Source organism: Schistocerca nitens, chromosome 9 (genome assembly GCF_023898315.1).
Source record: "Schistocerca nitens isolate TAMUIC-IGC-003100 chromosome 9, iqSchNite1.1, whole genome shotgun sequence".
Classification (NCBI taxonomy): Eukaryota; Metazoa; Arthropoda; class Insecta; order Orthoptera; family Acrididae; genus Schistocerca; species Schistocerca nitens.
In genome coordinates, this window is record NC_064622.1 from 281,756,134 (window position 1) to 281,778,049 (window position 21,916).

The 21,916-nt window shown below is 43.0% G+C and overlaps 1 protein-coding gene across 1 annotated transcript in view; it reads right to left on the bottom strand.

Annotated features, from left to right (window-relative positions):
* Positions 1–21,916, bottom strand: part of LOC126203662 (odorant receptor coreceptor) — a 334,284-nt gene that overhangs the window by 187,592 nt on the left and 124,776 nt on the right. Inside the window, exons 3-4 of the mRNA XM_049938029.1 lie at positions 20,559–20,804; positions 10,268–10,490 (exon numbers count right to left, since the gene is read on the bottom strand). Coding sequence (XP_049793986.1) covers positions 10,268–10,490; positions 20,559–20,804 — 469 coding nt within the window. The remainder of the gene's footprint in view (positions 1–10,267; positions 10,491–20,558; positions 20,805–21,916) is intronic.

Sequence of the window (21,916 nt, forward strand, 5' to 3'; positions counted from 1 at the left end):
TGCTTTATTATATTGCTTGACACAAGAATGCTTAATTAGGCTGGCGACCGATTTTAATATGTAATGTTACTACTTGCTTTTGTGCTGGGAGAACGTCTGTTTCCTGACCCTCTCGTTTACTGTTAGTTGTACTGGAGTGTTCCGGAAACGAATCCCAGTTTCATTTTTCTGTTTCCATTACGTTATCTCACGGTCACAGCGTCTAAAAAATTCGTCGCAGATGTATAATGTTAGCAACGACTGTCGATTAAGGTGAGTTATGTTACCCTTACAGCCTGACTCTCATGGAACAATCCGTCGAATACTGGCATGTAGAGCTGTAAGGGATTGAGTCAAATCAAAACCGAACACCTGCCACAATGAAACCACGGAATGGTTCCATTAAAAAGTAATGGCCATATGCGTCAACACATTTATCGCACTCGGAGAAGAGACGATCAATTTCTGTTCGGTAGATCGTGACGGATGCACAACCGCCCCCGCTCCTGCATTTTCTCGTTCGACCGTCTACGCGTGTCTTGCTTCAGGTCGCCAAGAATATGAAAATCAAACGGAGACATATCCGGGTTGTACAGAGGATGCTGCAGTTTTTCCCAACCAAATTGCTAAAGCGTCGCCTTCGTCTGATCAGCTGTGGGGAGGGGAGGGGGGTGGGAGGAGGGGGGCCAGAACGATTCCGGCCGACAGCATTCCTGGGCGTTTCGATTTTATAGTGCGTCACAGTTTCTACCATAGACCATCGATAACATAGTCCGCCCACACACCAATCCCTGTAGTGTAGACGTTTGAAACGAACACCTAACTCACGTGACTATGGGCAGTAAGCCGAGTCTCTGTCATTACGCACAATGTGAAGTGAAGCTGACAGTTTTCCTCATTTTTTCCTGAAATCGAGCATAGATTTTAACAATAAAATGACTTTTCGTATTGCTATTATTCATAATGTGCTAGTACAGGTAACCCAACATTTCCGAAATACCTGATGTTAATATTCTTCGTCTCGCGGTAGCGTTCTTACTTCCCGAGCACGGGGTCACGGGTTTGATTCCCGACGGGATCAGGGATTTTCAGCTGCCTCGTGATGACTGGGTGTTGTGGTGTTGTCTTCATCATCATCATTCATCACCATTACGAACGGAGGAAGGCAATGGCAAACCACCTCCACAAGTGCCTTGCCTAATACAGCGGTGCTGGTCTCCCGCATTGTCCCCTACGCTCTGTTACGGAGTATGGGACTTCATCATCACCAATGCGATGATTACCGTTACTATACGTGGTAATTTGAGAAGTACTGACAATTCTTTCCACAAACGACCGAATTACAGCTATTTGGTGAATGCCTGTTTTTGTTGCACTGTCAGTCTTAATTCACCGATCCCATTGGAGCAGAAGCCGAACTATCGATCTGGCATTCACCATTACTTTTCTCACGATTACTCAACAATATGCGTGAAATGTTTTATTACGCTTTTATAAGAAATTAAATCGGTTTATGTTCATAATGTCTGTTTTTCCCATAATAAGCGTTTATATTTCACGAATTTTGGTTAACCCAATAAAGATACCAAAGCAATGGACATAATGTATTAGAAAATATTGTAGAGAACTCCTGTTGTGAGTTAGATATTAACATTCTGTCATTTTAAAACGCAGTCTTTCGTAGAGTTTTACATCTAAGGATTAACATAAATTCTAACTTTCAATTCCTGGAAATATTTTTGAGAGTACAGAGTTGGGCAAATAAAAGTGGACGGATGGACAGAGTTCTAGTGTACAAAGAAACACAGAAGAGGAAAGGAAAAACAGTACTAACTCGACTATAGCAGATGTTGAAAGTGACCACCATTCATCTCTTGGCACTTTTGGACACTGGTAAGCAAGTTGCCGAAGGCAGATCAAAGCAATACTGCTGGAATTGCTGCAGTCTCATCCGAAATATTCTGCTGCATTTCTTGAAGACTGTGAGGATTGTTGCGATACCCCAGACTTGGAGGGCTCCTCAGACAAAGTAATCGCACTCTGACAGATCAGGTAACCTGGGTATCCAGCTTGGGACGCGACCAGACTGACCTCCGGTAACAACTCCGTCACGCGTGAAGACTGTGTAAATGTGCTCCAAGGTTCGCCCAGCTGTATGGGCAGTTAATCCATCCTGTTGGGGTGCGGTTATATGCATACATTCACGTTCAATAGTATCCACTTGCCAGGGCCACTTTTATTTCTCCCACACTCTATTTGAAAGTAGTTCACTTTCACACCTGAAATTTCCGTCAGTTTACCTAATATGCAGGATACAAAACATGACTTATCTGAGCATATGTGAAGGTTATTACTTTGTTTGTAGTAAAAAGCACAACATTTGCTCTGTAACAAAAGTGTAATCAGTTGTGCACTATAAAGGCGTATTAATATACTCCACTTGGTGCCACCAGTCACGTGACTTAGATGTTGGTTTCAGTAAAATGACGACATGCACAGTCTGTGTTACCTATCGTCTGGTTTCTGCAAAGTGTCTTCATAGCGCTGCTTGATTAGGTTGAGAAACTCGACGAGTGTAGGGCCTCTGCCGTCGGAGAAGGAGGCAGTGATGGCCCTACTAGAACTTTTGGGAACAGCTTTGGATTTCTTTGGTGCATGAGATCTATGATGTATCCAGTGTTGGTTTTGCCGTTTGCCCTCGGGCTTCGGAAAGGAATCATCCTGTTGCACGATAACGCCCGCCTCCACACTGCCAACCGGGCGAAGGCTAGGTTTCACCGATTTGGTTGGGGAACACTGAAACATCCTCCGCACAACCCAGATCTTTCACCGTCTGATTTTCACATGTTTGACGACCTGCGAAAAGAGAAGTGTGGACGTCAGTTTCAGTCGGAGGAGGAAGTGCGAGAGTTGGTATGGTTGTGGATCTGTCAGCGGTTGACAGCGTTCCAGAAAACGGGAATTGATTATCTCGACTCCCGGTGCGATAAATGTCTCTAAATTTACGATTACTTTTGAATGGAAACATTCATGGTCTCATTGTAGCGGGTATGCGGTATTTATTTGACTGCCTCTCATGTATGACTCACGAACTGCGGTCGTCGTTCAATAAGCAACGCCCCACATTTTTTCTCACAACGTATTTATTGATAAGAGTCAGAATTTGGTGACAATGTACATCAACATGTTTTGTCCATGTTCTGTTTTTTCTAAGCAGTCTCCATCACGTTCTATGGCCGTACGCGAACGTTGTGAAAAGCTCTTGTCCTGCAGGAGTAGCAATGTTTTCAATGCGTGACTAACACTCTCGTAATCTTGAAAGTGTGTTTCCCGTAGAGAATCTGTAAGCGGCCGAAAGAGATGAAAGTCCGAGGGTGCCAGGACTGGACTGTAGAGTGTATGAGGCAATGATGTCCAACCAAATTTGGCGATGTGTTCCCGGGTTCTCAGGCTTGTCTGTGGCCGTGCATTATCGTGTTGGAGCAAGATTTCTGCTGGATTCTTATCCAATCGAGCACATCGGAAACGGTTCTTGAGTTCCACGAGCACGACTCAGCATGTCTGGAGTAGTGGCTGTGACAGTACGTCCCGAGCGTGGCTGATCATGGAGCTCTTTTTCTGCATTTCCTGAGGCTGTGCTTATGAATATTCACCACGATTTCCTTTTGTGCACACAAGAATTCAATAACAGCACGCTTCTTGTAACGTGAATCATATGCAGACGCCGTTTTGACGCTGTGCTACGGCTCTACAATTTGCCAGAACGGTTCGAAACTTCACCGGCGTGCAGAAAAACATCAAATGTGATGCACAAACAAGGACGATTGTCTATGTATGTTAATGGCTGTTTAAAAAAAAATGTGGGGCATTACTTATTGAACGACTCACCTATATTCGTGTCTGAGCAAGACAGTAAGTATACAAGGACTGAAATGGGCCGCGCGGGATTAGCCGAGCGGTCTGTGGCGCTGCAAAATGGCTCTGAGCACTATGGGACTCAACTGCTGAGGTCATTAGTCCCCTAGAACTTAGAACTAGTTAAACCTAACTAACCTAAGGACATCACAAACATCCATGCCCGAGGCAGGATTCGAACCTGCGACCGTAGCGGTCTTGCGGTTCCAGACTGCAGCGCCTTTAACCGCACGGCCACTTCGGCCGGCCTAGGGCGCTGCAGTCCTGGACTAAGCGGCTGGCCCCGGCGGAGGTTTGAGTCCTCCCTCGGGCATGGATGTGTGTGTTTGTCCTTAGGATAATTTAGGTTACTTAGTGTGTAAGCTTAGGGACTGATGACCTTAGCAGTTAAGTCCCGTAAGATTTCACACACATTTGATCATTTTTTTGGACTGAAATGGGAAGTCTAATACCATGAACACCTTGACCGAGCGCTACCGAAGTGATACTCGTGTATTTCAGAGCTTGTGGGATACGTTAATTTAATTTTCGTTCTTATCCGAATTTATTTTCCTTATTTCGTTCTGATCGAGGATCGTATGATTGCAAAATGGCCACTGGATGTGTCCAGTGGTACTGAAACTTTTCTCCCGGTGAACGCAACACATGATGGCAAGATGACATGCAAGTGCAGCTTATCGCCATATTTCGGACATCGAGAAAGGTTTGAATCATTAGTATGAGTGACATGGAAGTATCATACCGACATATCGCACCGACATATTCTCCGCTCAGAGACTGGGTGTTCTGTTGTCCTAATCATCATCATTTCGTCCCCATCGACGCACAAGTCGTCGAAGCGGCGTCAAATCGAAAGACTTGCACGCGGCGAACGGTGTACCGGACGGGAGGCCCTAGTCACACGTCATCGCACCGACAATTGGAAGTTGAGCAATGGCTGCACAACGAATGGCGACGAGATGCGCGCAGGACAAAAGTGTGAGAAGAGGAGTCGGCACGCGTCCTTTCCGAGGGACTACGTCACGAGTAGACCATAGGATTCCCCGGCTGGCTCTAACGAATGGATGGATGGCAGCGAAATCCGCTCGCAATGAAGAGGCAGTGTTACCTCCAACAGTCTGAAACAGATTACTGGAAGCTGCGTTGAAATCTCGATTGCGCATGCGTCGTTTTCCACCGCCACCATATCACAGTCCGCTTGCTTAGCTGGGTGGTAACGTGCTCGCCTCCCATGCAAGCTGGCCCGGATTCGATTCCCGGCCGGGTTGGAGATTCTCGGGGACTGGGTGTTGTGTTGTCCTCATCATCATTTCATCCTCATCACCGGCTCTCAAGTCCCCCAGTGTGGCGTCGAGTGAAATAAGACTTGCACTTGGCGGCCGAACTTCCCTGAATATGGGCCTCCCGGCCAACGATGCCACACGCTCGATTCCATTTACCATATCACAGCCAGAAAAGACTTGCGTGCAGTAAAACCAGAGCCAGCTGGAGCACTGGGTGAGCTTCTGTGGTGTTCAACTACGACCATCGCTTACGTTTGTGGTGACCAGTTCGACGCCAACGTATCAGTAGGCCGCATGGCGGAAGTTTAAGTAAGCAGTAACTCTCGAGACTTCTACGAGGTGGTATCCAAAATTTTCGGTACTGGTGCTGCAGCCTGTTGGAAACCTTACCTTTGGACTAATGGTCACCATCACCCTTTGAAGTAGTTCCCATCCACATGTACATACCACTCCCAGCGCTTCTGCCACTGGTCAAACGTTTTCTAGAAGTCCTGTTCTTTGAGGGTGTTTATTACCGCCAGCGACGCTTCTTGAATCCTCTCTAGGATGTCGAACCGACGGCCTTTCAACTTGAGTTTCAGTTTTGGGATTAGCGCGAAGTGTGTCTACTTTCAGTTAACCAGATTCCCTCTATTCCCCTATTTCCTGATTTCCTGGAATACCCAGCACTTACTAGAACATGGAAGAGGAAACCATCATTGTCTCCTGAATATTTTTCTACCGTCGTGCGTTGCTGCCCCTGCATCATCACATCACCATCTTTCATTTTACTGAAAGCATGGTGCAACCTATCAGATCTCTAACATATTCAGTTTTCGTGACCCAGAATTATGTGTCCCATTTACCCAAACCAACAATATTGTCCCAGCTCATATTATTCTCTCCATATGTTAAAGTACCTTCACATCGCTCCTGTTCCCTCACTACCAGAGATGCAATGTACAAACCCATCAACAGCATCCTACCTACATATCTGACAACGTTCAACAGCTGCCCAAACACTTCCCATACACAGTGGTACAACTTCGTTTCCAGTCCTACCGTTCTGCCCCATAACACTCAATGGGAGATGACCATCACGAACCAGCTACATCTATCACATAATTGCTACCGTCAACATCACCAACATCACCAACTGATAAAAGCCACAATCTTCACTAATGCTGTTTCAAAAACATCATCCTTACAAATTACCTTTAGGATGCATTTCAGTCTGGAATTCTTCACTGCAAAAATTTCTTTCTATACTTAATTTAAATTAGTTTGCTTTTCAACATTGTGGCTACTGACATTATATCAATAGATGTTATGAAACTAAGACAGAAAGAAATTCTTGGAGAAATTTTGTCGAAATTGAAATATGTGCAGACAGTCCCTCGACGTGAAAACCTACCGACACTGGCGCATTGAGATAACGTCTTTGACGGCAGGAGGTTTATTATGTGCATCCCAAAGCATCATTCACACAGTGAGATTACAGCTCAGACATCAATATACTCAGTGGGTAGTGGATGTCTGATAGAGGCGTAGCGGATGATCTTACCATAATCAGTTCCCTCCCTGAAGAATCCCTTGAATTTAACTGTAGATTTGGCGCAGTGGGTAACTTAATGAATTTAATTGATTAAACAGTGGTGGTCGTAGTATATGTGAAACACGAGTACCTGTAATAGGGTGTTTCATTCAAAGACTGAATGAAAGAACCATCGCTATGAAACCCAATTTATTACAACTTGCTGTGGACTTCAAGTTGACTCAAGCACACAAGGACATGGAATCGTCATGTTCATTAATTATTAGTACAAGTTACAAAGGAATGAAAATATCAGCATCTTGGCAAAGGTCGGGTGATGACGTTGAGGTGTAAATGTCAACATAGCGTTTAGGGGACGATTAAGTTTCCCAGAGTCGCACAGTGATTGACGAATGTTAATCAGGGATGAAATAAAGAACTACAGAAACAATCAGCGATGAAAGAAAGAACTACACAAACAATCAAGGATGAAAGAAAGTACTACAGAAACAGTCATGAATGTACCCACTGTCTTGATTGAGCACATGAGTTCGATACTCCTAATAGTTGTACTTGAATTAGAAATATAAAATCCCTACCGTCAATCTGAAGACTCTTTGTACATCCTATAATCTGGTTTGTGAACACTGCAGTTGTTCGTCACACTTAGCGCCACCAGCGCCTACAAGTGGCGTCTGTAGTGGCGGAAAATTCTAAGCCATCTAGCCTGTAGCGAAGAATGCTCTTCCTCAGAACTTGGAGTCGAGGTTTCTCCCCCTGATGAGTCTTTGATGGAAGTAAGTCCCACAGGGCGCTCCCAGCAAGAAGCAGAACTTTTACGCTATCCGTTTGCGTGTGAGAATTATGCATCATTTTGAGCATCAGTGGCAGTCAGTCTTCCTAGTACCGAATAATCAGAATTAGATTAGATTAGATTAGATTATTACTTGTTCCATAGATCATGAATACGACACTTCGTAATGATGTGGAACGTGTCAGGTCCGTCCTACTAATGCAAAAATCTCCCTTCCGTTCTCAGTTTAATCATAATTGACCAGTCGTGTGGATTTTTAGTGCTGGAGTTCAGAAAATAGCTGCTCATGACTTCCACCATCTGTCGTATTTCTTTTCTTCTACTCTAGACTATATATACTGACGAGCCAAAGAAACTGGTACACCTGCCTAAATCGTGTAGGGCACCCGCGAGCACGCAGAACTGCTGCCACACGACGTGGCATGCACTCGACTAATGTCTGAAGTAGTGCTGGAGGGAACTGACACCGTGAGTCCTGTAGGGCTGTCCATAAATGCGTAAGAGTACGAGGGGTTGGAGATCTCTTCTGAACAGCACGTTGCAAGGCATCCCAGATATGCTCAATCATGTCCATGTCTTGGAAGTTTGGTTGCCATTGGAAGTAATTAAACTCAGAGGACTGTTCCTGGAGCCGCTCAATAGCAATTCTAGCCGTGTGGGGTGTAGCATTGTCCTGCTGCAATTGCCCAAGTCCGTCGGAATGCACAATGGACGTGAATGGATGAAGGTGATCAGACAGGAAGCTTACGTACGTATCACCTGTCAGAGTCGTATCTAGACATATCAGGGGTCTCATATCACTTCAACTACACATTTTTTTTGGAATTTTGGAATGGAACATGTATGTACGTAACACCACGTAACAGCACTGTGCTACACGGTTCTGATTCTAGATCTAACGCCCCCCCCCCCCCCCCTTTTTACCTTTCAGCCCACTTTGTCACAAATAATTCTCAAGAGTAGTTCTCTGTAAGATGGGAATGTCACTTTTACTTAATCGATAACGTGCAAGATTTACTGATTCGCAGAATGATATGAGAGCCGAAATTCAGAAAATGTGCGCGACAGAATTGCTGATAATCACAACTGACGTGAGCAAATAAGGGAAGTAAAGCACAATCTGGATGGTGACAATTCTTTGTGATGGCCAGTGCGGATACAGTAGTCTGACGACATAGCAGTCGTAGCCTGTCTGATGAAGAGGAATTGAATTGAGTGCCATATGAAATGGAAAATATGTTGACAGATGGCTATTACATGCATATAAACAAATAAATGAAGCGAACATGCTAGATGGCTACATGTAAAACTTGGACTAAAGAGTTTAGAAGAGTCAGATGAATATTGTTCGGAAGCAGACTGCATAAAGAAGGGAGATGCAAGAAGCTATACTAGCAAGGACTGCGCGAGGTAAAAGAACTTTCTGAACTAGAAACTCACTGATAACATTCAAAAGCGAAAAACTTCAGGTCCTCGTGATTCTTTGTTTGGATCACAACTGTGAAACAAGGACAGAAATCAAACGTTTAGAACGGTTTGTTTGAAAGGTAATGCCTCTTGAAGATCAAATGGATTGATGACGTCCTGCAATGACAAAAAAGCCTAGTAAATAAAGCTATGGATCGAAGGTACAGAGTCTTTGGCACATGTTTTGACATGAGTCATTGCTATAATCTCCATCTTAAGGAGCGGTGGATGGTTAAAGCTGCAGGTGTGGGACTACATAGTATGATTGTACAAGGCAGATCATTGTTGATGTGGGATGCAGCTGTTAGGATGAAAACGAATAGGAAAACTGGTAAGAGACTGGAGTAGAGAACTGCATCAAACCAACCTTGTGGTCACTGATAAAAGCAAGAGTAACAGTGGTATTGTGTATCTTGGGCGATTCTAGCTGTTGTGAATAAGGATACTCTCAAAACGACGTTTATGTCGGGAAATCTGCCAAAGTATTATTATTTACTGAATGTGAATATACAGTAAAAGAGGCATAGGCTAGATGTGGCGTACTAATTTCAACACTTCTTCAAGACACAACAGACTAACTCGGTTCACTATTAGTTTGATTTAATGGTCAGTGATTGTGCAGTGGTAAACAGGCAATATTGTTGGTTGGAGTGTGTAGGATATATGAGCTGTAGTGCAGCTTGTTAGTTGGCAGTGTGGAGGGTGTGTGATTCATCATGTCCCCTGCCACAGGGCAGCTGGCAACTGCTTATTATGAAGCTTGCATAATGACCCTACCCCAACACCAGTGATTTGAATATAGAAATGATTGATGTAGCTGGGAATTAACTGAAATTGCCTTGTTAGTTGGTAGTGGGATGGCTGTGTGATTTATGTTGTCCTTTGCTGTAGAGTAAGGCTTGTTGGTGGTGACTGTAGAGATTGAAGGTTGTATCTGACCCCGTAGGGTGGGAGTGTGGAAGGTATGTGTACAATAGTCCACGATGAAGAGCAGCTTGTTAGGTAATGTGGACGGTGTGTGAGATATTGTTATGGTACAGGATGACTTGCTGGTGATGAGTGTAGAGCTTTCACAATTTATCTGGTCGCATTTCGTTGGTAGTGTGGAAGCTGTGTGACGTACCTGGCCATATGCCATAGGACAGCCACTTGGTGGGGAGTGTGGAGAACAGGTGATGTATATATGTCCATATATAGAGTGACTTGTCGGTGAGGAGATTCGAGATCATGTGCTGTACCTGGCTTCATAATAAACAGGGACTTGTTGGTGAGCAATATGGAGTGTTTGTGACGTACCTGGCCCCATCCCATAGAGTGGCTCGTTGGTGGGCAGTGTGGAGGCGGCTCGGAAGAGCTCGCTGGTGTGCGGCACCACGGTGTCCAGCGTGGCGCTGAGCTCCATGAGCGGCTTCATGATCTCCTTGAGGTGCACCAGCTGCTCACATGCGTAGATGAGCCAGCAGCAGAACATCACGTCCATCAGGTTGGAGTGCATCAGCGTCGCCGTCAGCCAGTACAGCTGCCAACAGCAGGGGGCGCGAGTCAGTGACAGGTTGCGGACTGTGCTCAGACATCTTTTACAGTTTTGTGTGAGCGTGCTTTTATCATTGGAAGAAAGGTATTCCCACGCCACTCCACATCACCAACGAGCCCAGAAGGGAGTTGTACTAAACATTCTGTACTCTCTTGTCTTTCGCATTAGTGACAATAACAGCTTAAGCATGGATACTGATTTCCAAAAGGACATACAGCTATGACAACTATCTGACAGATGGTGCCATAAAACTAAGTTATATAGACAAAGGAGAAATGAACGAGAAGCCGCCTCTTCGCCCTGTTGTTCGTTACTGGGGCTACCTGCTGAGACAGTAGAATCAGAAACGACATAAATTTAAAATTTTTACCAACGACCAGTCTGATAGCTCCCACACTGCGGAAGTCTGAGAAGTGACGTGGGAGTGTGACATATCTATAAACGGGAAACTGGGAGACCAATAAAAGGAGATGTAGAAAAGCATGAAAAGTAATATTTAAAACAAAGTGGGGAGTCAGAAGTTGCCGAGCTTCAGAAGGGCCGTGACCGGATATTAACTTTAATAGTGTTTAAACGCTAGCGTAAGACAGTTGCATTAATAGAACGAAACTTCTGTAAGCAGTTGAAATATATATGACTGAGTGCAATTTGACAAATGCAGGCTTCTGATTCGCGGTTTCCTGCTATTGAGGAATTGACTATCCACCAAGTCGTGTGTTGACTATGAACAAGTATTGGGAAACAACCACGAGGTTTACGACTACATAATACACTCATGTTCAGAAAAAAACAGAGCAACTGGAACGACTTGAGATAGGACGTTCATATTCACAGGACATGTACATTAGCATGTTCTGCAGAAATGATTAGCATTGCAGTCACCCCGGTCCAGCGTGTGTCCACTAGCCTAGAGGGCATAGGGTCCGCCATGGACCCTGATGTTGTTGTTGTGGTCTCCAGTCCTGAGGCTGGTTTGATGCAGCTCTCCATGTTACTCTATCCTGTGCAAGCTTCTTCATCTCACAGTACCTACTGCAGCCTACATCCTTCTGAATCTGCTTAATGTCTTCATCTCTTGGTCTCCCTCTACGATTTTTACCCTCCACGCTGCCCTCCAATACTAAACTGGTGATCCATCGATGTCTGAGAACATGTCCTACCAACCGATCCCTTGTTCTAGCCAAGTCGAGCCACAAGCTCCTCTTCTCCCCAAATCTCTTCAATACCTCCTCATTAGTTATGTGATCTACCCATCTAATCTTCAGCATTTTTCTGTAACACCACATTTCGAAAGCTTCTGTTCTCTTCTTGTCTAAACTATTTATCGAACACGATTCACTTCCATACATGGCTACTCTCCATACAAATACTTTCAGAAACGACTTCCTGACATTTAAATCTATACTCAATGTTAACAATTGTTTCTTCTTCAGAAACGCTTTCCTTGCCATTGCCAGCCTACATTTTATATCCTCTCAACTTCGACCATCATCAGTTATTTTGCTCCTCAAATAGCAAAACTCCTTTACTAATTTTAGTGTCTCATTTCCTAACCTAATTTCCTCAGCATCACCCGACTTAATTCGACTACATTCCATTATCCTCGTTTTGCTTTTGTTGATGTTCATCTTATACCCTCCTTTCAAGACACTGTCCATTCCGTTCAACTGCTCTTCCAAGTCCTTTGCTGTCTCTGACAGAATTACAGTGTCATCTGCTAACCTCAAAGTTTTTATTTCTTCTCCATGGATTTTAATACCTACTCCGAACTTTTCTTTTGTTTCCTTTATTGCTTGCTCAATATACAGATTGAATAACATCGGGGATAGGCTACAACCCTGTCACACTCCCTTCCCAACCACTGCTTCCCTTTCATACCACTCGACTCTTATAACTGCCATCTGCTTTCTGTACAAATTGTATATAGCCTTTCGCTCCCTGTATTTTACCCCTGCCACCTTCAGAATTTGAAAAAGAGTATTCCAATCAACATTGTCAGAAGCTTTCTCAAAGTCTACAAATGCTAGAAACGTAGGTTTGCCTTTCCTTAATATTTCTTATAAGATAAGTCGTAGAGTCAGTATTGCCTCACGTGTTCCAACATTTCTACGGAATCCAAACTGATCTTCCCCGAGGTCGGCTTCTATCAGTTTTTCCATTCGTCTGTAAAGAATTCGCAGTATTTAGCAGCTAAGACTTTTAAACTGATAGTTCGGTAATTTTCACATCTGTCAACACCTGCTTTCTTTGGGATTGGAATTATTATATTCTTCTTGAAGTCTGTGGGTAATTCGCCTGTCTCATACATCTTGCTCATCAGATGGTAGAGTTTTGTCAGGACTGGCTCCCCCAAGGCCGTCAGTAGTTCTAATGGAATGTTGTCTACTCCGGGGCCTCGTTTCGACTCAGGTCTTTCAGTGCTCTGTCAAACTCTTCACGCAGTATCATATCTCCCACTTCATCTTCATATACATCCTCTTCCATTTTCATAATATTGTCCTCAAGTACATCGCCCTTGTATAAACCCTCTATATACTCCTTCTACCTTTCTGCTTTCCCTTCTTTGCTTATAACTGGGTTTCCATCAAAGCTCTTGATATTCATGCAAGTGGTTCTCCTTTCTCCAAAGGTCTCTTTAATTTTCCTGTAGGCAGGATCTATCTTACCCCTAGTGAGATAGCCTCTACATCCTTACATTTCTCCTCTAGCTATCCCTGCTTTGCCATTTTGCACTTCCTGTCGATATCATTTTTGAGATGTTTGTATTCCTTTTTGCCTGCTTCATTTACTGCATTTTTATATTTTCTCCTTTCACCAATTAAATCCAATATTTCATCAGTTACCCAAGGGTTTCTACTAGCCCTCGTCTTTTTACGTATTTGATCCGTTGCTTCCTTCACTATTTCATCCCTCAAAGCTACCCCTTTTTCTTCTACTGTATTTCTTTCCTCCATTCCTGTCAATTGTTCCCTTATTCTCTCCCTGAAACTCTGTACAACCTCCGGTTCTTTCAGTTTATCCAGGTTCCATCTCCATAAATTCCCACCTTTTTGTAGTTTCTTCAGTTTTATTATACAGTTCATAACCAATAGATTGTGGTCAGAGTCCACATCTGCCCCTGGAAATGTCTTACAATTTAAAACCTGGTTCCTAAATCTTTGTCTTACCATTATACGAGTATAATCTATCTGATACCTTTTAGTATCTCCAGGGTTCTTCCACGTATACAACCTTCTTTCATGATTCTTAAACCAAGTATTAGCTATGATTAAGTTATGCTCTGCGCAAAATTCTACCAGACGGCTTCCTCTTTCATTTCTTACCCCCAATCCATATTCACCTACTACGTTTCCTTCTCTCCCTTTTCCTACTCTCGAATTCCAGTCACCCATGACTATTAAATTTTCGTCTCCCTTCACTACCTGAATAATTTCTTTTATCTCATCATACATTTCATCAATTTCTTCGTCATCTGCAGAGTTAGTTGGCATATAAGCTTGTACTACTGTAGTAGGCGTGGGATTCGTGTCCATCTTGGCCACAATAATGCGCTCACTATGCTGTTTGTAGTGGCTTACCCGTACTCCTATTTTTTTATTCACTATTAAACCTACTCCTGCATTATCCATATTTGATTTTGTATTTATAACCCTGTACTCACCTGGCCAAAAGTCTTGTTCGTCCTGTCACCGAACTTCACTACTTCCCACTATATCTATCTTTAACGTATCCATTTCCCTTTCTAAATTTTCTAACCTACCTGCTCGATTAAGGGATTTGACATTCCACGCTCCGATCCGTAGAACGCCAGTTTTCTTTCCTCTGATAACAACTTCGTCTTGAGTAGTCCCCGCCCGGGCCTCGACAACTTGTTCCATATGTGATGGCATCGACACATACAACGTGCGAATGGCGTCCTGTGGTATAGCCATTCATGCTGCATTCACCTGGTTCCAAAGTTCATCTGTGGTGGTTGCACTGGGTCACTCATACAACCACCCACCCACATACACACACACACACACACACACACACACACACACACACACACAACCTTTACACCGTAGCATACGCCCTGGCGTTCATTTCATCCCACAAAACATGTATAACAGAAACACAATTCTGTGGGAGAGTCTGCACAAACAACAACGTATATTGAACACATACCACTATCTGTATATAGAATTGTGGCCACGATCTACAAAAAACTGTGGCTGACTCAGAGGAGAATTCCTCCCGTCAGTGCAGGAGAATGTGCCCGCCAAATTAGTCAATATAATAACACTTAAAAGACGTCGACATCGAAACAACACAGAAGCGAAGCCATAAAAGTATGGAGACCGGTTCCTGCCTTCTGACTTACTGTTCGAGACAGCGCAGAACGCGACTGTGCTTTGTGTATTAACACACACTGGTTGCATAATGATAAAGTCAGAAAATATTACAGTGAATTTTTAGAACGAATGATGAAAATGCCTTATGAACTGCGTTACAAAAGCAATCGAGAATACTAACAAAAGGCCTGTTTAGCCAAAGGCCAGTAATTACTGATGCACATAGCGAATAGCGACAGAGCGTACAGAGCATATCACGAAGGAATACGCCTTGAAACTAGTCATCAGCGTAGGTCTTGCTGCTTTGACAGTAATAAAGATGAACTCTTCTTATGTCTATGATCAATAACGATACTGCAGAAGAGCTCTAAATACTGATTATTGCTAATTGTCACCACTACCGGTATATATTATTCTTTTTCAACATTGTTATTGTGAATCTCCGTTTGGTAGTTAAGTGGGTACATGATGTAATGCTGATGGATGTATTGATATGGGCAGCACTGCTGTTGCTTTTCGACAACAGGAGCCTATGTGTCGTCACGGGGTTTCCTCTTCTCCCTTTCTCTCATTCCTCCTTCATTCACGGAAACACACACAGCACTGCACTGTCCAAGCACTTATTACACCCACCCACGCAAGTTCACTTGACTCTCATCAAGAGTCAGTTACGGTTTTGTGATTTACAACAGCTGAGTGCTCCACATTGGTCGCAAGTTTTCACGATAGCATCTATCTTAAGAGACGTCGAAGCAGATACATTTTAAACCCCGTAATATCTTTTAGGTGATTTGGCAGCGCAGTAGTTATTGTAGTTTCTTTTTCTTTTTTAATCTATCTTATTTTTTTTAAAAAAAATAATAAATATTAGAAACAAGTAATTACACGTAACTTATAACTATCCAAGGGAATGTGATTGGTATGACCTATTTTAGCTTTTTAGATAATACGCTGTAATTATGAAGAATAAATAAATAAAATCACAATACATCTAGTCGTGAAAATATTTCTGTCCATCAGTATTCTCAGTTTTTCTCTTCACTGCTCATGATAACAAGTTATTTCGTTGTCTCTATCCCAGCACCAACATGTTACTGATGTTTCCTTTTGGCCCCCACGAAAACACGCGTACTACCCCGGTATTTTATCATTATCTAAGAAATGGTTTACTTGTTTCATGTTATTCACGACTTAATAAAGTAAAAAGGAGAAAATTTGATTTTGTCTTGATTTCAGACATTGTAGTGGATCAAAACAAAATGTCCAGACACTCTGTGACCAAAATGGTACTGAAACAGAGGATGACAGACTAAAGGCCGAAATACTAAATGTCTTTTTCCAAAGCTGTTTCACAGAGGAAGACTGCACTGTAGTTCCTTCTCTAGATTGTCGCACAGATGACAAAATGGTAGATATCGAAATAGACGACAGAGGGATAGAGAAACAACTAAAATCGCTCAAAAGAGGAAAGGCCGCTGGACCTGATGGGATACCAGTTCGATTTTACACAGAGTACGCGAAGGAACTTGCCCCCCTTCTTGCAGCGGTGTACCGTAGGTCTCTAGAAGAGCGTAGCGTTCCAAAGGATTGGAAAAGGGCACAGGTCATCCCCGTTTTCAAGAAGGGACGTCGAACAGATGTGCAGAACTATAGACCTATATCTCTAACGTCGATCAGTTGTAGAATTTCGGAACACGTATTATGTTCGAGTGTAATGACTTTTCTGGAGACTAGGAATCTACTCTGTAGGAATCAGCATGGGTTTCGAAAAAGACGGTCGTGCGAAACCCAGCTCGCGCTATTCGTCCACGAGACTCAGAGGGCCATTGACACGGGTTCACAGGTAGATGCTGTGTTTCTTGACTTCCGCAAGGCGTTCGATATAGTTCCCCACAGTCGTTTAATGAACAAAGTAAGAGCATATGGACTATCAGACCAATTGTGTGATTTGAGTGAAGAGTTCCTAGATAACAGAACGCAGCATGTCATTCTCAATGCAGAGAAGTCTTCAGAAGTAAGAGTGTTTTCAGGTGTGCCGCAGGGTAGTGTCATAGGACCGTTGCTATTCACAATATACATAAATGACCTTGTGGAGGACATCGGAAGTTCACTGAGGCTTTTTGCAGATGATGCTGTGGTGTATCGAGAGGTTGTAACAATGGAAAATAGTACTGAAATGCAGGAGGATCTGCAGCGAATTGACGCATGGTGCAGGGAATGGCAATTGAATCTCAATGTAGACAAGTGTAATGTGCTGCGAATACATAGAAAGATAGATCCCTTATCATTTAGCTACAAAATAGCAGGTCAGCAACTGGAAGCAGTTAATTCCATAAATTATCTGGGAGTAGGCATTAGGAGTGATTTAAAATGGAATGATCAGATAAAGTTGATCGTCGGTAAAGCAGATGCCAGACTGAGATTCATTGGAAGAATCCTAAGGAAATGCAATCCGAAAACAAAGGAAGTAGGTTGCAGTACGCTTGTTCGCCCACTGCTTGAATACTGCTCAGCAGTGTGGGACCCGTACCAGATAGGGTTGATAGAAGAGATAGAGAAGATCCAACGGAGAGCAGCGCGCTTCGTTACAGGATTATTTAGTAATCGCGAAAGCGTTACGGAGATGATAGATAAACTCCAGTGGAAGACTCTGCGGGAGAGACGCTCAGTAGCCCGGTACGGGCTTTTGTTAAAGTTTCGAGAACATACCTTCACCGAAGAGTCAAGCAGTATATTGCTCCCTCCTACGTATATCTCGCGAAGAGACCATGAGGATAAAATCAAAGAGATTAGACCCCACACAGAAGCATACCGACAATCCTTCTTTCCACGATCGATACGAGGCTGGAATAGAAGGGAGAACCGATAGAGGTACTCAGGGTACCCTCCGCCACACACCGTCAGGTGGTTTGCGGAGTATGGATGTAGCTGTAGATGTAGATGTAACTTCTACACATAATTTAGTATGGCTGTCGAACTTCTGGTACAGTCTCTCAATTTATTTATCATATTGTTTCGATGACATAACACAACAATGAGAAATTAACGATTTTACTGAAGAATGTACTGCTAAGCACAAATAAATGCAGAGTCGAATATTCCAGAAAATGAAACAAGGGAGTCGGATTAACTAATTCGATCAGTGTAGTCACTGAGAATTTTGCTTGCTCCAGATACAGTAACCAACATTTATAACCAGTTGAAAAAGGCAAAGAAAACGAAGAATGGGGTTAAAGACAACTGTAACAGTGACAAATAAGGAAGTTTCACTGTAAAACAAGTAAATCTGATTTATATTGTTTGATATGGCTAACTGTTCGATGAAGGTTAGAGTTTGCGACGTCATCGAGTCTTAGGTGGAGCGATCATCGTTGAACAACGAAAGGGAAGGAAATAGGCTGTCGCACTGGTATAGAAATTATCATGCGATTTTCAACGGTCACTGTAGCTTACACCCATTTATATCTCAACACTCGCAGGAAGCGTTTTTCGGAACCAAAATCGGGATAAGACCTGTAGGGTTTGAACAAAGGTTCACATGAATACGATTCTAGTGCCTTAACTAGTGCGTTGAATCACTGAATGAGAGTTGGTGACGTGGAGTTCATCTTCACTGCCGGTAAACAGAATACAAAACTGATCACACAGAAAAAAGAATGGGGAGAAAAGATGAGGCAAAGGGGGAGTGAGAATATTTACGACGGACTGTTAGTGATGTCTGTTCTTCTCATAGTGAGGCACTCTATTGATGATAATTTTGGTACGTATGATACTGTTGGTTGTCGTCTTGTTAGTAGTTGATGTGTTAATCATATTTTTGCTGGTTTTCAGTTCGAATCTTGTATTGATGAAAAATCGATCTCTTATCTCTGCAGCAACAGAACAAAACTTCACGAGTTGATTGAATTATTTCCTGTCCATAATTTAAGGAATCGTCGCATTCAACGACACAACACGAGTCTCTTGTTAATGCCTGCAATAAAAGGTGCCTTGGCCACATTAAGGTACATGACACACAAATATAGCGGCGCAAAATAAACCAGAAAGCCTGTCACGGGCAATGCGTGATTTTACTGTGTGCTATGATTGTCCGTTGTTCGAATACAGAACGTCACTGCGCTGAGTAACGCCCTCCCATGGAATTACAGAGTACACAACGGCTCCAGCGTGGCTTGAGGTAGCGCCTCCTACTACTAGAGAGAGGTATCCTCTCTAGGTCGGCAGTGGTCCGTATCGTAATGTTAGGTCTGGAACCTTCCAGAATCTAGAGCTTCCCGCACATAGAGCTTCCAATTTGCTTACTAAGTCCACGTAGGTGGTTACAGTAGGCGAGTGTCACAAGCTGCGACACAGTCGTGAATAAAAACAGTGATCCAGGAAATGTACTATTTGTTTCTTTTGTCTCAGTCTGCAATAGCAAAATCTTCAGATTATGTTGTCCGGATATATTTATATCTGTTTAAAATTTATATCCTACACAGTTACATTAAGATATGTATGTATACCTATTTTAATAATATATAATTATATTATGATGTGTGATAACCATCTTCAGGCCAGTTAAAAACATATTCTGTGTAATTTTATTAGGATACGTAATATGTAATCATACTAATGATCTATAATTATATAGAACATATTAGTAACGTAATTAACAATAGTAATTTTATTGATATATTTATATATTAAATATCCTGATGTAATTATACTGTATAAGAATATCCTGATATTATTATATAGGATAGTTTTAAACAGATATGAAGACGGCCACCACAGCCAACAGGTAGTCTGACAACGATTTCCGTAATTACTGACTGTATGAAAGAAACAAATTACAGACACCATCCCGGTGTGATGTCTTCTGACAGATGTGACCTAGACTTGTAAGTACCACGAAAGAGGTGCACACAGCACTGAAGTATACAATTCTCTGCAGAGCACAGCTGTCATATTATATGAAAAATAATGACGCTTGTGCACTCAATGAGACGCCACAGTTACCTTATCTCTCTCTTTCCGCAATATTAGCAGGACTGAAACATGTACTCGGGACGTTGAAAGACACTCTCCAGGCTAAATTGCTGCTCAGCCATAAAGAAGATGTTATCCGACTGTGCGTCAGTTCGCTCATTGGGGTCGGGACCCTACATTCGGGGAGCCACACAATGCCGCCGTGTGAGGGGAACGCATCTGGAGACATATCAGCCTCTCGAAGTTAGCGATGCACGGTCTGGAGATGTGTAACTGACTGCTGTAACGTCTTTGGCTAGGATAGCTGACGTGCGGGTTCGACATATTTGCGAATTTACAGTCGATGCACCTTGGTTGACTTTACCTACACATTGACTGAATTGTTCCTACACCTTGAAATCATCTCAACCGACATGAAATTACACAACGTGAACGTCCAACTTCCAGAATACTTCATCTTGACTGTTGAGGCTTCTTATCTGCCAAAAGTCCAATTGCACGTAATGTCATCCTCGTGTGTCTACTACTTCTCCCTACAACTAGTATACTTTGTGTCATACACTCGCAACATGCGGTCCCATCTACTATACCAAAAACCGTTTTTATTACTTACAGTTCAAGTGAGACGAACCAGTTCCGTAATGGCATAAAATATACATATTATTTTTTTGTGAATCTCGGAGCTTGCTTAAAGCGTTGTGCTGAGTGATCTGGACAAATCTTAAGGTATCATGTTTCGCTGCAGTACCTGGTATATGAAGGCGAGCATGTAGCCCATGCCAGAAGAGGCGTCGAACGGGTACCAGGTGCTGATCATGAGCCTGGGGACCTCCTCGGTGATGGTCTCGTTGGCGTTGTCGGGGTCGGGCACCTCCCGCGTCGAGTCGCCCATGAAGGTGATGGAGGTCCAGGACACGACGCTGAGCGCCGTCACGGAGACCACGTACATCACGAGCCGGCGCATGCGCACCACCGACAGCTGGTGGAAGCGCGCCTGCGAGCAAGTGGGCAATCCTTATAACTGCTGCTCACACTCACTCAAGCTGCGGCCACTCCACCGTGTTTCTCTACACAGGCTCCAGGCCCCGCCAACAGCTCCCTGAAAAATGGGAAAATCCATAGCTCAACGGTTAGTGTTGAGTAAGAAACACGTTCAAATGTTAGGTACAATCTGAACCTCATCTGTTGTAGCAGCAAAAGCACGTATTCCATCACTGTGCCACTAAGGAGAAAAGTCGTAGATCTAGCACTGAAAAAGTGTGTGATATAGGTAAAAAAACTCTTATTCTTCGACAAAGTCTGTTTTTAAGTCAATGTATCTAGTTTTTGCATTGTGTACATTCAGTCGCTGCATTTACTTTCTGTCAGGTCTGCTGTACGCCTCTTTATTAGACTTTCTTCGTTCATAGGTTTCTTTAGCTGTGGGACTATGTGTAAGTCAGTATCTGGTGAATGGGGGGTATCTTCCATCAATTCGTACGTTAATTCTTTTAGGATTTTTCTTTATCGAAGGGATATGTATCAGTTCGGGAGAGAGGAGGATACTTCGAATTACCGACACCTAAATCATGCTGTACTGACCAGCGTCATCTGGAAGAAAGAAATCTGTTCATATGAGTCACCCTTTCAATTTTTCGAAGAAGAAAAAAGTTTTTAAAATGGTTTCGCCTAAGAACTCATGTGTTCACTACTCCCTCCTTCCCGTCTTTAAATGTGAATTACCATGTGATTGTTCCTATGGCTACTTTCCAAGCATGAATTACGGGCAAGGTCTGGATATATCTTCATTTAGGCAACTTGTACGATAAACTTCTTTCCTTTACAATTCTATTCAGTACCTCCTCATTAGTTACACGTTACACCCAGCATTTTTCTATAGCACTAGATTTCAAAACCCTTTATTATCGTCTTATCTATATTGTTTATCATCCACATTTCACTTGTGTTCTAGGCTACGTCTCAGAAAAATACCTTCAGAAATGACTTCCCAGGACGTAAATTTATATTCGGTGTTAACAAATTTCAGGGGTTCAAAAACGCTCAACTTGCTTTTACTGCAATCAACTTCAGCCATGGTCAGTTGTTTTGCTGCTGAAATAACGAAAC